General features: G+C 36.8%; 1 protein-coding gene across 4 annotated transcripts in view; it reads left to right on the top strand.

Moving 5' to 3' along the window:
- Positions 1 to 18,389, top strand: part of TGFBRAP1 (transforming growth factor beta receptor associated protein 1) — a 37,477-nt gene that overhangs the window by 11,090 nt on the left and 7,998 nt on the right. For all 4 annotated transcript variants that reach the window (XM_014267733.3, XM_074535873.1, XM_026794029.2 and 1 more), the window contains exons 4-10: positions 207 to 361; positions 5,986 to 6,068; positions 12,658 to 12,999; positions 14,286 to 14,343; positions 15,630 to 15,773; positions 16,749 to 16,895; positions 18,205 to 18,364. In XM_014267733.3, the coding sequence (XP_014123208.2) occupies positions 207 to 361; positions 5,986 to 6,068; positions 12,658 to 12,999; positions 14,286 to 14,343; positions 15,630 to 15,773; positions 16,749 to 16,895; positions 18,205 to 18,364 (1,089 nt within the window). The remainder of the gene's footprint in view (positions 1 to 206; positions 362 to 5,985; positions 6,069 to 12,657; positions 13,000 to 14,285; positions 14,344 to 15,629; positions 15,774 to 16,748; positions 16,896 to 18,204; positions 18,365 to 18,389) is intronic.

Genomic DNA, 18,389 nt, shown 5'->3' with positions numbered 1-18,389 from the left:
AAATTTACCAATATCTCTCTAATTCTGAGGTAGAATTCATTGGTGAACGATACGATTGAGTAAATGTGGTAGCAGAAAAGGTCACTTTTGGGACTTTAACCCTGTTTAAGTTCTTACATCTCAAACTGTGTATTTTAAAGCTTATGTCTGAAATTGCTTTTTCCTATAGAGGCTATAAATTGAATATATCTGTTTGTTCTGTCCAGGAAAGGTGATTGTTGCTACTAACAAGGGTGTGTATATCTTGGTGCCACTACCTTTGGAAAAACAGATTCAGGATCTTTTAGCTAGCCACAGAGTGGAAGAAGCCCTTGTTCTAGCAAAAGGAGCTCGAAGGAATATTCCAAAAGAGAAATTTCAGGTTTGTTCTTCCTTTAATTTTCATGAAAACAGAAATTTCACAGTGTAGTCATGTATTCCATTGGTCAAGTGATTGGAGAATGTGTGGAAGGAATTTGCCTTGAAGAGAAGTTGTAATACCTTTTATGATTTCAGCCTGAGGAAATAAGTATTCTGCTAAATTATTTGTACTTGTAGAAGCTGTGACTCTGGCAGGGTTGAATGCTGTTGTCCTTTTGGGGTTTTATTGAATTTTTTCAACTGTGTAACTTGAGAGAATTGAAAACAAAGCAAAACCAGAAATCTAGTGGCAGAAAATCCAATAAATGCTTCTTTGGTACTAGATTCAGTTATTATTTGTTATTGCTGTTTAAAAATTTATTCTTTAGTTTAAATTAGAATTTTGAAATGTTACTTTTTTTACTGAAGATTCTCACTATATCCTAAACTCCACAGTAGCACTTAACTTCAAAGTTAGTTGATGGGAAACCTTAAGCAAATGCATCTTACTTCCAAGCTCTTACAAATAGTGCTTGTACTGCTGTGTAACTCAGATTTAAAGGTTTTTGTCTTAAACTCTTTGATTACAGTGTTGATGAAAGATTTGTACTCATTCCCTTCTACCCCTGATTTATATTGCCATACATATTCTACTATTATTTTCTTCTATTTAGAGACTTGAAAAAGCAGCATGACATCTCTACTCATGGAGTAGGTGAATGAATATTTGACTTAGTTTCTTTCCTATTGTAAAGGCAAAATTTGATCTGTAAGCTGTATAAAATCTTTGGTTTTCCTTTTTTTAATATACTTTGGAGCATTTTGTTGCCTTTAAAATAGTTGTGTTACTTTTGGTTTGTTTAAAAAGGTATACATGACTTTGGAAGATACAGGATTGCAATGGTTCAAAACTATTCTGGCTGTCAGGATCTTTTTTGGTTTTTTTTTTAATTTCAAAAAGCTTCTAATTCCTTTTCATTTCAGTCAAGGCCTAAAAGGCAATCCTTGAATGAAACTTGTATCAGCTTTCATTTTGATCCTTAACTCCTCTCTTAAATGAGCAGCTGGGAGACTGCTGAAACTAAAAAGCTCATCAAGAAAAGCATTCCCATCCTTTTGTGAAGGTCCAACTACCTGAAAGTACTTGAAGCTTAAAAGTATTTAGGCAGCTACAGAGTTCAGTTTCCAGCATGTTTTGCTTTGCATCTTCATTTCCTACTTTTCCCTTCCAATCTATTTAAAGAAGCAAACAAAAATCTCGCTGTGAGGGCAGGAGGCATAATCTAATCAATGTCTTCTATGTGTGATGACCTCTGATTTTCCAATTATTTCTTTACAGTTCATGTACTTTTAGTGTGGGAATGACTTTCTGTGTTTTGCCACTGGATGAACTGCAATTCATTATCTAAAATACATTATATAGAATCTCATTCCTCTTAAGTTTTCTTGCATTAAGGATTTTTCAGCCTTTGAATATGTTACTTTCTTTTCACAAGTATCTTAAGCATGCAGGATTGGTCTTCCTGAAATTAGTTTCCTAGAATATTGTAAGTTCTTTCTAATTTAGTGTGCTTTTAAGGGTATTCGCTTATTTTAACTCCATGCTACAGCTGAAAAACAGAAAACATAGTTCTTGCAAGCAAAACAGCTGTTCTGTTTCTGGGGTGTATTTGCAAATTTATATTAATCAATTATCAAATTCTTGAATTGATGGAGTTTCCCACTGACTCCTACTAAAATGACTCAGTTTGGCCTAGTTATTGAGACATTACTCAATAAAAAAAACCAGACAGTTTTTCAGAGCTTGTCTGTAGCTGGAAATGCAACATATTGAGTTTGCTTTCCAAGAGGACTCTGATACCTGATATTGTCATTACAGGTTTGTTACAGGCACATCAGTCTTTCTTTGATGTAGTCTTGCATAACAGAAGTCTGATGGACCTCAATCAAATTGCACCCCTTACATATGTTTTTGCGACATTTCTTTGACATATTTTTACTGATCACACAGCACCCATTTCTAACTCCTTTTTGAGAGCTATTCTAAGATAGCTATAATATCTATTAGAAAATTGGGATTTTCTAATAGGTATTTTCTGCTATCTGTTTGCAGGCATTACTGAATCCTGAGCAGCTCACACTTCCAAAGCCTTATTTTGCCATTTTGTACGAGCAGTAGGATGAAATGCATGGGGTTGGCATTAAAGCACTTGATCCAGCCACTATAATCTTTCCATATACATAATAGTGATTATTATTGTGTGGTTCATGAAGTATAGTGTTCTCTTTGTTACATGATACAGTTTTCAATGGCTGATGCCATCTTATGTGTCCCTTGAACCCAGGACACTGCAGGGCAGATCTTGAGGACATGGGAGTTTTTCCCTGCAGTTCAGTATTTTGTCACTGCATGCATACATGGGTATGCTCTCCCTCTGTATAACAGCATAAACATATATCTGTATATGCTGGTAATGCAGAGTGATGGTGGAATGGCAGCAATGAAGTCCTGTACTCTCAGAATGATTTGTACAGTCAATATTTAGTTATTGAAAAGTAGCAGATATTAGAAGCTCTAGCCTGTTATTTGACTTATGGTTCCTGCAGACTGCAAATTTAGCTCTGCTGTAACAGATGAAAATTTCTTTGGTTTTGAGCATCAGGAATTCCTGCTAGGTAAAAAATGCTAAGCAAAGATGCTCCAAGGAGATGGATATCTCTGCTGGCTATAATTTTTGATACAATACAAAGGCCTTTCTACCATGCTACCATGAAATAACTGAATACTACTTATTAATTTTTCAGGACAGCTGACGTTTGCAGAAATCATGGTTGATGGTAGTGAAGACCTTGGTTAGATTGACACACATCTTGCATAGGTATCTCTCTCTTTTTTTTTTTTTTTCTTCCTAATTCTTTTTAGTTTAAAAAACATATTAACTGCAGCCAAATCTGACCAAAAAGACAAAATGGCTTTCTAGAAAAATTCCTTTGGACAATGTAGTTGGTAATTTTGACCATTTTAGAAAGGATTTTTTTTTAAGCAGTTGAGAGAATTAAGACTTCACTACAGCAATCTCAGCTTCAGCAGTCATCTCTTTTTCCTATTGCTTTTCCAGATGTGAGTTAATGCAGAACTCATATCGTGTTTTTGTAGCTACTGTTTTTTTATGTGAATTTAGTCAACAGTGCAGAATTTCCCTAAAGAATTGCAAGTCCTATAGGGGTTCTTCAGAAATTTTAAAGGACTAAACAGTGTGTTGAATTTTGACTGGGTGTAGCTTAGTACCTTTTAAAAAGAAGCCTGTTCCAGATCTGACAAAATGATCAGAAGAAATAAAGTTTTTTCTGTCATAAACAGAATTTAACTCTGTGTGTTTGACATGTAGGGTCTAGCCCATTTTTAAAAATCTGGGAGAAAGGAATATTGGATTTTCCATAATCTGCTCTGTTTTCCTCCATAATCTTTACCCTAGGATATCTTAACATCTAGTGTTTATATTGTCAGCTAAAAATCTACCTGGGTACTGCCTATCTAATCAATGCATGTTAAATAAGTTCAGAAAGTGTCTGTCTGTAGATATTCTACAATTTTTTGTTGCATGTCTTTAAGGGAGAATTGAAGATATTTCAACATCTAAGTGAAAGTGAACTTTATCAGTTCAAATTTAAAACTGGTTCCTTCAGCCTATAGTTACATTATCAATGAACTCTTTTCCATTTTTTGTCAAAAAGATACTGTACAGATTAAACTCTGCAATTCAAGCGGTGCTTTCAGTGAAATTAACTCAAACTTTATTACAAAATCATAATCAACTAAATATGTTGATTATGTGATCACTCTATTGCAAAAATTGAAAATAGGTTTTGTGAGGGGAAAAATGCCAGCCTTTCTACTTTTGATACTTGTCAGTGGAGTGAGAAATCTTTCCCTGGAAAGTCAGGCTGGATTTTAACATTTTTCTGCTGCCATGAGATGCAAATATTTGCAGAATTTAATCCTTCATCAGTGTCATTAGGAAGGTGACCAGGTAGGTATTCATTGGTTCATAGATTACTGTGTATTGGTGTAATAACACTGTCACAAATCCAAAATATTCTGGATATTTTATGAGTCAATCCCCTAAAGAAGTTTTACTTTGTAGCTGATTAAATTATCTTTTAACTTTAGTTAACTCTATTTTAATCATTACATTGAGTGTAAAGCTTTAGTTAATATAAAGATGTCATTAAGTATTTGTTTAATTTTATATTGTTATATTTGTCTGAAAAACTGTGCCTGATAACATTATTCTGTTTCTCCTTTTCTCCTATACACTGGGAGGCAAGAAAAGGCCCACAACCTCACAAAGCATTTTAGAGACTTGCTAACAACAGAGATTAAGTATTTCCATTAGACAAACTATTAGTAAAGCATGCACAGACTAAGTGGAGTGAAGCCAAGCTTTTCTATTGGTAAATCCATAACCTTTAATCAAGTTGAAAAATCATCAGAATATCAGTTTACTGTACTTGAGGCCTGGTGCTCTTCAGCAATTCCTTCCTGGAATGTGTTCCTATTGTATTGTAGTTTCTCTGAGTATTTTTATTGAAAATGGGTTTTTTTAAGCCTGGTATTAGTACCAGCCTTCATGTACAGTGTGAAACATTAGAAAGCTGTGTATTTGTGATCAAATTGAAGGGAAAAACTGAGGGCATGAGAAGGTAGCTGGGTGTATTTGCCAAAGTACTGGTGTTGTCATGAAGAGGAGTGCTCTGCAGAGCACAGTTTAGGTTCCTTGCTTTTAGTACTTCTCTTTTGCTGTTGGAAATATTCTGAGCACAAGGATTTCATTTAATCTTGTAATTGGTAGTTTGTTGACCCATCAGATTTAATGACTACCTATCACTTAAAGTAGTTTTCGTGTTCTCTTTCTACTGAGCTTCATTTAAACACTTTTTTGTCTAGGTGTGACCTTAACAGTAAAGTTTGATAACAAATAACTTTCCATATTATGGTTTACTTGGTCTTTAACCATATGTTTATGTTACATTGTGTAATGTATATACTAGATAGGTTGAGCTGGTTTGGAAGAATTTTTTATTTTTAAAAAAAATCAAAGTAGGCAAACTGGCAGAAAGTCAAAAATATGGACATCAGCTGGGGATGAACATATAATAATTGCCAGCAGTTTTGCCCCAAAGAGATGAGACAGGAAGGAAGTGGCTGTGTGTAGTCAAGTGGGGCCATCTTTACTTTTTGCACTTACTGAATTGTGGAAAACTTCAAGGATAACTATTGGCTTTTATGTTTGCAATCACCTCAAAAAACTTGAGGCAAGTCAGTGTGATGTCAGATAAGTCATTGATTGAACAAGAAGACTTAAACTTGCTGTTTGTTGACTTTGTTTTTAGTAAGTACTCATGAGCAGTGTTGTGTTCACACACATTTGTGTGAACACAAATGAGTCAGGACAGCAGATTCTTTATATTCAGGTAGATAATTTAAAATGTAGAGGATCAAGGTTTATTTTGTTTGTGACTTGTCAGATGTGGCTGAAGATGATTTGTTTGGTGTTTTTTGGCAGGTAGCTATTGCAGTAGTAACTAGCACTACATAAATGCAAATATAATAAACCTTTTTTTCCTCCTCCTTCTTTTTTATAGGTAATGTACAAACGAATCCTGCAGCAAGCAGGTTTTATACAGTTTGCACAGCTTCAGTTCCTTGAAGCAAAAGAACTCTTCAGGTAATTGTGTGACAAGAAATTTATTCATTTCCCTTCTTTAAATAAGGAGTTAGTGTTCTTGGTTTTAAAAACTTAGTTGCTTGAATATTTTTTGATGTAGATGTGAGTTCACTGTAATAAAATTATTTTGTTGGGGTTAAGAACAGAGTAATATTAAAACAACTTTTTAGCTGAAGAGTTAATGCAACTGGTATTTTTTGGATGCTAATGCATAGTAGCATTAAGAATTTAGTGTTGTATGTATGGAGATTTTTTTCACTTTATGCCTATGAAGGTCAAGGCTTTATCACTGAGTCTGTGCTGTGATTTACAGCATGAGCATTGCTGTAAACAATGCTGTAAACATTTCTTTTAATACTTTTAACAAAAGGTATAACTTAAACATTAGTTACAATTGAAATATTATTGACACAATTTTTATGAGGATATTGGTACTGAATTTGCTTGTAACACTTGTTCTTTTCCAGAAGAACAAGTGTTCTTGAACAAGAAGTTCTTGAACAAGAACTAGACCTTTTCCAGAAGACAGATTTGTTCTTGAAGTAGTAACCTTGCCAATTTAGCCATTTCAGCAGTCACTTGTTTATAAATTGACCTTGATATTCCACTTTAATTCAGAAAATGCTGCTTGTTATCTTTATTCTACCTGATAATTTCATTTCTGCTAGCCATGCCTCATTCTGTGATGCAGCACTGTCTGTAGTTAGTGGAATGCATGCTGACCACATAAAATAACTCTCCTTGTTATCTGCTGAAATTCACTTTAAATCACTTTAGAGTCTATGGAATAGGATTAAGGTTAGACAATTTTCAGTATACTGTAAGCATATTTACTGCGTAGGAAAAAAGTTGTCCTTGGGTTTATGGAAATGCATTGAGGAAAGTAAAGCTTTGAGGAATGTTGCTGTTGGTGAGGGACTTTGCCATTTTATTTCCTGCTCACCTGTATTATGAGAGACACTGGGCTTGGATGAGCAGTGTACACTGAGGGAAGATGAGGGAATGACAGGAAAGGCCTGAACAGCATTTAGAGACAATTTGTTCTGGCCACAACCAGTTCCTCTATCACCTAGTAACTGTTGCCATTAGCGAGAAACTTGCAATCTTTCTCCACCCTTATCTTTCAGACGCGTGTGTATCTGACCTCTGGATTGTGTATCTGAAGCAGAAGTACAAGTGGTGCATAGTTAAGAATATTTTAAGAGCAGTGAAATGAGGGAAATGTATCCTGTGAGGAGTTCTACCACCTTGTGGAAGGAGCCAGGATATCTTATGTATCCTCCATCCAACTATCAGTTCCTCTGACAAATAAGCTTTAATAAATAGAATTGTGGGAGCTCCTCTGTAGAAACAAATATGCATCATGAGGAAATGTGCTGTCCAGCCACAACTTTGCAGCTCAGGCAGCATCCCAGGGTGCTCCCTTCCTCTAAAAGCTGCAACTCCAAAGCAGAGCAACAGTTTTGCTGATGAATGAATTGCTGATGTCTGCTCAGGGAAGAAGGCCAAAAAAAGTTTCTGTGCCTTTCTTCTGTCCAGCCATACATAAGCTAAGCAGAGTATTTTGGTGATTCTGAACAAACTTGCTATAGTAATCAGGTTCCTTGATTTTCAGCCCAGGTGGGTACACTGAGTTAGAGTAACAGCTCTAACAGGGCATGTGCCCTGATACAGTCTCAATCAATCTTGTTCATTTTAAACTTACTGATACTCACAGGCAAAATGGGAAAGAAAGTGGCAGTCTATGAAAGCACTTCTCCCATCCCAGTGTGTTGCTTTGCAAATGTTTCATCCTTGTCTTAGAAATCACTTCAGTCTTAATGTCAAAGGGAAACTTGGTACCTACCTGAGGAAGGAGGGTGTTAAGCAGTGAAACAGGGTAGCAGCAGTACCTCAGAGATCTTGGTGTGATATGTGGGCCTGCTTCTGGCTAAATATGATGTGAGATTTCATCAGTACTTGGAAAATATTTGACAGTTACAGCTCAGAAGGGGGAATTATATTGGCTTTAAGGTCTTCATTTTCTTGCATTATTACCCTTCTTGGACAACCTTGTCAAGAAACAGTTCTATCTTATGCATAAATTCATAGTTCTTAAAGACTGGAACTTTTAATAGGAATAATTTAAGTTCTTCCTAGTTGATGCTGATGCTTGTGAATACTGAAGAAGGTTGACAAAAAGGAAGAATGTGGTAGCTTTATTGAAACTCAAATAGTTCAACATAAGAGGGATAATTTTCTTCAGCTGGATTCATTAGCTTTAAAACTGTGTGAGAAGTAACAGTAGGGCTTCTTTGGTCTGACAAATTCTGTTATAAGCAATAACAGAATTGTGATTGTGTCACATAGTTGTGATTTATAGTTATGATATTTCATGTTGTTATCATTAGGGTAATACCAAACAGTGCCTTGTAGGAGGTCATTTGCTGAATTTTCCATGCCTTACAGCTACCATGTTTGGTAGCTGTCATAGGGAAACCAGTTCTCTTCAGTGTTTACTGGTTACATACTGCTTGCCTTCTGACCCACTGGATACTGGAATTTTTCTAAACTTCACTCTTTCTAACAAATAAAAATGTTCACTCTTTGCGCAGTATTTCTCACCTTGGAAAGCCTATAGAGAGAATTTTGATATAAGTCTCTCCTACACTGAAAAGGTTAAAAAAATTGCTGATACTTGTACCTGGAGAAATAAAAAGTAGGAATGATGTGGGTTTTGCATCTTAAATGTGATTCAAGAATATAAGTTTCCAATACAGCCAGTGGGATTTAAGCAAAACAGTTACCACTGTAGGCTTCTTTGGCATCTCTGATACCTGTAGATATAAGGCTCTGAATTTAGGCCTAAGTTTCTGAAAGCTTGTAGATTCTTCTTGTTGCATTGTTTATATATATAAAGCCCAAAGAGAATTAATGCAGAATTGCTCAAAGGGAAAAGTTGCCTCACAACATTGATGTCTCAGGTTTGTTTTCTGCTGTGTGATCTCGGTTTTGCTGAGCCTGAAATGCTAGAAGCTGAAGGCTCAGATGTGTTTTTCAAAAAAGAGCAGATCCTTTGTAACTGCTCTAAAAGACTTTTGTCCAGATGTGACGGAAAGATCCACAAGACATCCACAAATCCCAGAGACCATAAGCCTTGAGCTGAATGTTAGCCATTTGTGCAGGTGGGGTCATTGTTTAATATTTGGTGTTTTTCTGAAGAAGCTTGTGGACAATGTAGGGCTTTTAAAGAGGCTGCTTGGTTGCTGCTTGCCACTGCTGTGGGGAGAACAAAACTGTACAGCTAAACTTGAGTCAGGCCTGCTGAGAGAACCACAGGTGATTCACAGCCCAGGCTCTGGGCTAGCCAAAGGTTAAAGTAGATTCTCCTTTTGGAAACAGATCATCATTGAAGCCAGAATCTGTGAAGTCAGAGGTAAGGTAGATGACTACTTCCTTATCTAGGAAGACTTGGGTGGTAAGATGAAAGGACTCAGAAGCTACTGTAGAAGTTGGAAAATATTTTGAAACTTAGTAAAAGTGGCATATCAAATATAACATTTTTTAACATCATCTATTTCAATGGTCATAGTCTCCAATTCAAGCTTAGGGCCATCTCCAAACACTTGACAGCATAGCTAGCAAGGGAATCGATGTTTATATTTGAATTTCTCCAGATTTAAGACTCCTTTTTTCTGCACAAAATTTTAGCAGCCTGTGGATGTAATTCAAATTATGGGTTGACTTTTGTTCTAAAACAAATCAGGGAAGATTTGTTTGGATTGGAAGGGAAAAAAAAATCTTTCTTCAAATAGGATTCATTTTCTAGTGTAATGAATCTCATATAATATATTTAATCTCAGGACTTGAAATTTCAGAGTGGTTGCAGTAGCTAAAACTGCAGTTGGTTTACTGTGATAAGTTCCTACTGAAAACTCAAATATTCTTGGAACCACCAGGTCATGCCACTGTCAGAACTTGCTACTTCTGGGTTATTCTGCCTCTTATCATAGTGTAGATCTAAGAATTTCAAAGCCAAATCCCAAAAGAAGGATTAAAAGAGATTTCAACTGCAGAAATCTGTGAAGTAGACCTGAATGCTTTACCCTCTGTTAGAAGTGGGTCTTTCTAGTGTGGAGGTGGGCTTTAGGCAGTAGGAGTTCTCCATAGGAATTGGGAAAACCTGGTGTTCAAACCTCTCTTCAAGGGAGGGCTGCCCAGTTTTGTCTGTTGTGGTTCTTCTCTATTGTCAGTGTTGCTACTGACTGCTTTGCAGTCACTAGGTTCTAGAAGAGAGGATGCTGCTGTTAAATTTGCTGTTGCTATTTTCTCCCAGAATTTCCTTCTTCTGGTATAGATTTTTGTAGCCAAGGGACTGTATTAACTTGAAAGCGGTGTTCTAAATGATGATGGCTCCTACTAGTTCATATTTCCTGGATGGTTTTGGAATTGTGTCTCTGGCAAGAAGTGAACGATGCAGGGCATGCCTGTAGTGAAGGGATGAGCCTATTTATGATGATCTTTCACACTTTATTGCCTATAGAAATCTGCTGCTTTTCTAATTCTGTGTTATCATTTGTTTCTTTTTGGAATTAATTCAAATCAAAGTTGTGAAGAGAAAGTCTATGAGTTGGGTGATCACCAGGTAGATAAGAATTATTTTTAAAAAGTTCTATTTGCAGCAAAATAACTAAACAGGGCTTATTTTAGAGAACTGTCAAGTTAATTTTGATTTTTTTTTCAGCAACAGCAATTTCCTGCACTTCAGTAATGTTAATTTTTAAGCTTGAATTCGGAATAAAAACTTTGACAGTGAGATAAAGTATTATAAAATATCCTGATATACTATAGTATCAGGATATTTGCTTCCTGTTCTTCTAAAGCAAGGCCTGGAAAGAAGGTTCACTCTAGCTGTGAAAATTAGGGATTGTTTGCCGTGTGGGGGAAAAAAAATTCTTCTGTCACAACATGCATTCTTTAAAAGCTTGAGGAATTTCAATCTAGGCTGAAAGAAAAATGTTTTGTGTGGCATATCTGTGTTACAACTTGCTGCTGAATAAAAGTATAGGGTGCCCTTCACACCTGAAGTGGAAAAGCCACTCCAGAGGAGCCCCCATAGATGTACACCCAAGGCCTCTGCCTGTACAACAGACTTGTTGGTTAAATGGATGCATAATCAGTATCTGTGGTTTGCTTACAGAACCTCTGTGAGAGCCAAGTGAGGAATCTGGTGCTTTTTGGGATTGGGGAAAATGTTTTCATCATGCATACACTTGTTCTGAGAGCTTTAGTTTTGTCTAGGAAGTTGCTGTTCTCCCCAGAATTACACTGACACAGTCTTTGTGGCTTGCCTGGAAGGGTTCATTTTTGCTTTTTTTTTTCTGCCAACAGAAGACTAGCTCCCATAATGTATGAATGAAGTCTAGGGCAGTCCTGGGACTGCTGTAGGGCTATTCAGCTGATTTTTGTATATACCAGAGAACAGCTGTGGAAGCTTAAAAGCAAAAGCCTGGTCAGTCTCTGAATTCTCAGAGCATTCAATGTCTAGAGGAGGGAGAAGAAAATTCAGACTGCCTGGCTAAATTAACAAGCAAAAGCAAAAAGCAATCTCTGTTCTCGGCCTGTTGTCTCTGCCTGGTTAGGCTTAGGATGGCCTTGAGGCAGCCCGCGCTCCAAAAGACAAAAGCACTCTTCAGATTTTTCGGTCTTCAATATTGTTTATTAATTCTTATCTACAAAGTTGTCTCCCAGCCTGACAGAGGTCTGCTCAGCAAGACAGCCATGGGCACACTGACCTCCCTCTGGGCGGTCGTGTATTTTTATACTAAAAACTACATATAAGATATTTACCTTTACCTTCCAATACCTTTTACCCTTATTAACAAGTGCACATTTAGTGTGAGCCAATCCCAAAGCGATTGATCAAAGATGGATGACAAGAAGAAGGGGAGAAGGACGGGGCACGCCCTAATTCCTCTATCTTGTCTCCTAAGACCCCCCCCGTACTGAGATCCCAAAACCTGTGTTTTCACCTTGTGACTAATCAATTCCTTCACCACTTATTCCCAAGTGATCCTCTCGTCCTCATCTAGGTGGCACATCCCATGCAGGGTCAAAATCCAACCACCAAGCACTTCTGGCAACATTGGAGGATTTCCGAGCCCCCCAAGGGTTACTTCGGCAGCTCTGGACATCAGGAGTGATGTGCTGAGTTCCCACAAAGCAAGAGCAAAAAGCAAAAGCAGCACTATATTGCGCTGTGTCCTGCTGACTGTGGGGGAATGAGCAGGCTGATAACAAAACAAAACTTTGCTTTTCAGAGCCAGTCTTGAAGGCCCAGAACATAACACCCAGCATAAACAGCTGGGGATACAAGCCTCATAACATCACCCTAGGGCATTTTTATCCTGGTTTAGGGCAAATTCGGGAGAAAACCTCCAAAGGGGGCCCCTCCAGAAAGCAAACCCACACGGCCCCTCCCCTAAAGATATAGCAAAAACTGCCTACATGCTAGTGTCCTGACTAAGCATATGTGAGCACACATTTTTTTTGTGCCTATGTATACTTTTTCTTTCTTTTTGCTTCATCTAGTTTGACACTGTAATTGCAGAAGCGGCCAGCTTGATGTCCGGGAGCTGATCTCTCTGTACCCCTTCCTGTTGCCTACTTCCTCTTCATTTATCCGGTCTCATCCCCCTCTGCACGAGTACGCCGACCTCAACCAGCTGACCCAAGGGGACCAGGAGAAGATGACAAAATGCAAACGATTCCTCATGAGTTACTTGAATGAAGTCCGCAGCACTGAGGTTGCAAATGGCTACAAGGAGGATATTGACACTGCTCTACTCAAACTGTATGCAGAGGCAAATCATGAGAGCCTGTTGGATCTCCTAGTTTCAGAGAACTTCTGTCTTTTAACAGATAGTGCTGCCTGGCTGGAAAAACACAAAAAGTAAGTGGATTTTTTTATTATTTTACCTTCTAGACCAGAGGGAAAATTGCCTTAGATGCTCTTGGCTTATTGAACAATATGTTTGAGTACTTGTGGTTTCTGTGCTTACACTTGTCCAAAAGACAATTCAGTCTGAATTAACATTGTTAGCATTTAAAAATGTTGGTGAAAAGCTATTACTTGACAGTCTAAGGTAAAGGGTATGCGTTGTCTTATCCTGGTAAATGCAGAATTCTCCATGAAAGTTTCTGTATCCAACACAAAGAACTGGTACAAGTTTGGGAGAAAAAAGTTAAATGTTTGCCCTTGAGATATTGGGAGAGTGGAATGGCTGCAGTAGTTCTATGCAGACAGAATGAAAAGATGCCCTAAAGGATGCACTACCTTAGGTAAAAGCTTTTAACCTGTTAGTGGCTTTAAAACTGTAGTTGCTTGTTTAGGGAAAGAGCTCTTACTTCTGAATTGCAAGCTTTCTATGTTCCACTGATTGACCAGAAAGAGGTTCCTTAAGATGACTGCAAATGACTTCAAACCAGAAATGCCAGCAGGCAGAGAATGAATCATTAAGCAGAAAACATTAGATAGTAAATGTGTAAAACACAAACTCCAACCTTAGGTGATATATCTATTTTGGCTTTCATTTCTTTAGCTTTAAACTCTCTGGTGCAGTAGTAGCAACTATAGTGGTGAGGAAGAGTCTTTAATTATGGTTGTATTTGGGGTGATTTCATTTATTTCAGGTGTTTTGTTAAAACCTTTTGGTAAGTGCTGTTTGCAAGGCACACCTTTGCAGGTGTGAATTGAATGAATTCATGCATTCATTCATTGAATGAATTTGCACTGTACAAAGCTTTTCTTTGTCTGACCTGACTCCATACCTCAGTAAAGAAAAACGTTTCTGACAGTAAAACAGAGTTTAAATAAACACATAATAAAATATGATTTAATAACAACTGATGAACTATTGGAGGAATAGTTCTTGGAGGCGTGTGTAATGTCTGTACATAAAATTGACAGAATGGCATTGGGCACATACTTGGTGTAATTTGGATGGGATATAGTAACTACAAACAGTCTTGGGGACAGGAATGATGGAGACATCCTTTTAGGGCAGGACTTCTCTCCTTTGATTCATAAAAACAGCCTACAGAATCTTGTTGAAGTGTAGACAAGGCCATGTGCATGTCATTGAAAGCCATTATTTGTTGTCCTCTGTGCTAATAATCCATAATGAAATTAGTGGGAAAGTTCTAGCAATTTTAATATTATCTTCTGTTTCTTTACAGGTATTTTGCACTTGGTCTCCTGTATCACTACAACGGTCAGGATGCTGCAGCACTTCAGGTTAGAATAAAGCTTTTAGTGTCACCTGAAAACCATTCCAAAATACTGTTTTAGATCTGAGATAAAAAATCTGAGGTCTTAATTTAACTGTTTGAAAAGTTGTGATGTGTGTTTATAAGAAACTTATGCTAAGATTTCCTTTAATAAAATAATATGTTGGATGTGAAAAGTCTGAAGAGCTTACTGAAGTTGACAGCTACTTAGATGCTTGTATGATCTTGTTAAAGCAAAACTGTACATACCAGAACATATGTTTATACTCCTAAAAGATGGACAAAAGTGCCAAAATAATCAAGCAATCACTTTAAAAGATATTTGTGGGACTTAAGCAGCATGCCCTGTGCTGATTAATCTGTATACACACAGCAACACAGCATTGTATTCTCATGGCAGACATTGACAGCAACTGAGGGTTTATTTGCTTACCTGGTGAGGAAGAGTTAACACATTCTGCAAAATCTGTGGGTTTCAGATGGGTTAGTAATCCCTTTGGGGACCTTCCATCTGATGTCACTAATACTAGCAGTGGCCTGTACACTGCTGACTAATTCTCTGCTTGCTATCTGAAAAACTCCATCTAGGGAAATTAGAATCTTCTTCATGTGTCTCAGACAATATCCAATATCTTAAGTTTGCCTTAATGTGCAGCTTTTTGAGCACATTAAACACAGTAACCCAATCAAATGCATTCAGGTCAGTTATATGAATAGTAATAATGACCTAAAAAGAAAGCAGGTAAGGGCAACAAAAACACGTTTGTCATGTGCAAGAAATCTTGGAATTTCAAAAAACAAGGTTTATTGCTAAACTGGTCTGCTAGGTGTAGCACATTTTAATTCCAATTATAATGTATATAAAAATAATATCACATGGTACTTGTCATTCTTCAGTCAAAACAAAAGAAAAGCAGAAAACCAGTTTTTCTTCTAAATTGCTTGTATAATTTGCTTTTTAACTTGCACACACAGAACACATGAAAAGTATACCATGTGTTGGAGAAAAGGACTTTTGATAAAAGCTTTCTTTGCAATTAGTGTACCTCCTTTAATCACTCTCAGAATGAGCCCACATGGTATTGGGTCTGAGTTGGGTGAATATACCAGATGGAAGAGAAGGATGTGGTGGCAAAAGTGAGTGACCAGAGATGTTCCTTGCAACTGGTGTTCTTTTCAACTCTTTCTAATTCCACAAGTCTTGGACTAAGTCTTTTAATTGCTGACATAAAGTTTGAGCTTGAAGAGCTGATACATGTTTTAAGCACTTTAATCTGTGTATTTTTGTTGCAGTTATGGGTGAAAATAGTTGATGGAGACATTCAAGATTCTACACGTTCAGATCTCTATGACTACATAGTGGACTTCCTTACATTCTGCTCAGACCAAGAGCTAGTGTGGAAGTACTCTGAATGGATTTTACAAAAAAATGAAGAGGTTTGTGCTTGATACACTTTTAACAGAATATCAGTATTTCCCTGCAGTGGTGTGTGAATTTTCCTTAATGTTGGTTTTTCTTGATAGCTGATTGGACCTTGTGCAGAATATTTAATGCCAGTTAAATAGTGATCATCAGAAGAAAACTTTCAGGTTTCTCAATTCATCCAAGTCCCATTATTAGCAAGTGCTAGTGATAATTGCCTCTTTTTATTCTGAAAACAAAGTTTAGGGCATGAAGAATACAGTATGTCTTCTTCATATTGTGTTTTCTTCATATTGAGTGAGATAATTTTCAAATCTTAAATAAATAAATCACCTGCAGGTCAGCTGTTGCTGCTTCTCTTATTTTAAAGAGAATGGGTGGTATCTGTGTATACCAGGACATGGAATAAATAGCCTCCATTCAAGAAAAGATTTTATTGCTAGAAGAATTAACTTAATCTGCCAAAATAAAACAAAAGTGTGATGTTTGGTGCTGTATCAGACATTCTGTGCTGTTGGAACTTGTCACTGCCTGATTTATATCAATTTAAGCATAGCTGTTTTGTGCAGTGGCACATTTCTAAGCTTTTGGTTTGGTAATTACAGAAGTCTTTTGCTCTGTCTATATCATGACATGTGAAAAGATGTGGCTTAGAACATTCTGGTCTCTAATTTGAGCTATCCTGCTACAAAGGCTGAAGTGTCTTGTTCTGTTGTGTAAATCCATTCAGTATTTTTTGTGGATGTTGTGCCCAAGCCAAGGTTTATTGGCTGGACAGTGTATACACTGCAAACTGAGATATGCAGATAGGAGTGAGTGAGATCAAGATAAGCACAGGGTAGTGTAATCCTGTGGTGCTGAGCAAGGTTTTGTGTTTATCTTCCTGAACAATGTATTAACAATAGTGCTATTCCTTTTTCATTTTAAATATTTATTTAATTTAAAAAATAGTTGCCCTTGAGTTCCTAAATGCAATAAACTCTTTCTAGGTTGGTGTACAGATTTTCACTAAAAGGCCTTTGGAAGAACAGGAGAAAAACAACATTAATCCAGATGATATCATCAGTTGCCTTAACAAATATCCTAAAGCACGTGTCAAATATCTAGAACATCTAGTACTGGAAAGAAAAATACAGGTGAGTTCTGTGAGAATGCTGAAAGTAGGCATAGGATTCAGAATGCAGATTATGATCAACAAGGCGGAGAATAGGCAATGTCTGGAAGAAATAGGTGTAATATGAAGCCTTTCAAATGTACTTAGAGTAGGGTAGGAGTATTTTCAAGATTAAAGTAAAAGATGAGGAGTGGATACCTTCAGTATTTGGAATTTTTCAGTGCTTGTGATAGCAAAACAATTGCTTATGTCCCCTCATACTTAAGGGGTTACATCTGATTATTGCATACTTCACTATTTCACTCACTTGATGAGGCTCAAATCTTCTTCTGGTAAGATCACAGAAAATGATCAGCAACAGGTTGATCCTACTGCACTGTGGCAGCAATATATTAAAATTGCTGAATCAGTGTTTTACAAATGAGAATTTTTTATTCTGTCTTTCTAGACTGATTTGAACAATTAACAATCCAATTAAACCATGCACCCCTCACTAGGATTCCAAATGACTCTTGATGCTGAATGCCAAAAGATGCATTCACAAGTCCTAAGTGACAGTGTATTACACTTTTGGGGGCTTTAGCTTAATACAAGAGCAGCCAAATGTTGTATTTGGATATGAAACATTTTAAGCACAGCAGAAGTTCTCTAACTCAGAAATAAAGCAAGGAAATGAGCACTGAAAAACTCTGCAGAGCTGATGGTCAGTGCATTAATTCACATTCTTCAAATGCACATCAGATCAGTGGTTTTCCCTTATTGGGGTTGCAGGGGTTGCAGGTGTGTTACACCGTGACTGATGAATGTACTTGTCTCTGATGTCATGGATATTTCCAAACAAACTTTTTGAGTTAAACACAGTGCCTTGTAAAATATTTGTGAAAATATTTTACAATTAAATCTACCTGCTAGTAAAAGCTGGGTTATAAATCAATTTGGTCTTTAAAAACTACTAGATTATTGTGAATGATTTAGTGAGAATGTTTAAATCAGTCAAATCATTAGCTTGTTTTGATGAATATTGGATTGTGGATAACAGAAAAAACACTGCCTTCAGAGTGCTTTTCTACCTCTGGTGGCTTTGTCAGATTTTATTGCAGAAATAGAAAAGGTCAAAGAACATACCTGAATATGAGGAATCCTGTATTTACAGTGTAGTTTGTGAGGCTGCTCTGAATTAAGTTATCTGTCTGTATGGACAAAAAACTGTTTGATTAATTCAAATTAAATAAGTTAAAACACGTTTGTATGTAATTAAGTAAATATTCATCACTGTTATTTCTGGGACTGAGATTTGTAAACTAAGCTAACATTGTTCTGTTCATCTGTAGAAAGAGAAGTACCATACTCATCTAGCTGTCTTGTACTTGGAGGCAATACTTCAGCTAAAATCTGTGACCACAGATAATTGTACAGAAACAACTGAGCTGCTGTTGAAACTTCGCAGTCTGCTTCAGAAATCTGATCTTTATAGAATTCGCTTTATTTTAGGTAGGTTGCATGTTGTTTGTTATAA

Source organism: Zonotrichia albicollis, chromosome 2 (genome assembly GCF_047830755.1).
Source record: "Zonotrichia albicollis isolate bZonAlb1 chromosome 2, bZonAlb1.hap1, whole genome shotgun sequence".
In the NCBI taxonomy this organism is placed as follows: Eukaryota; Metazoa; Chordata; class Aves; order Passeriformes; family Passerellidae; genus Zonotrichia; species Zonotrichia albicollis.
Note: the sequence above shows the minus strand (reverse complement) of the source record. Positions and strands in the feature narration are given on the sequence as shown.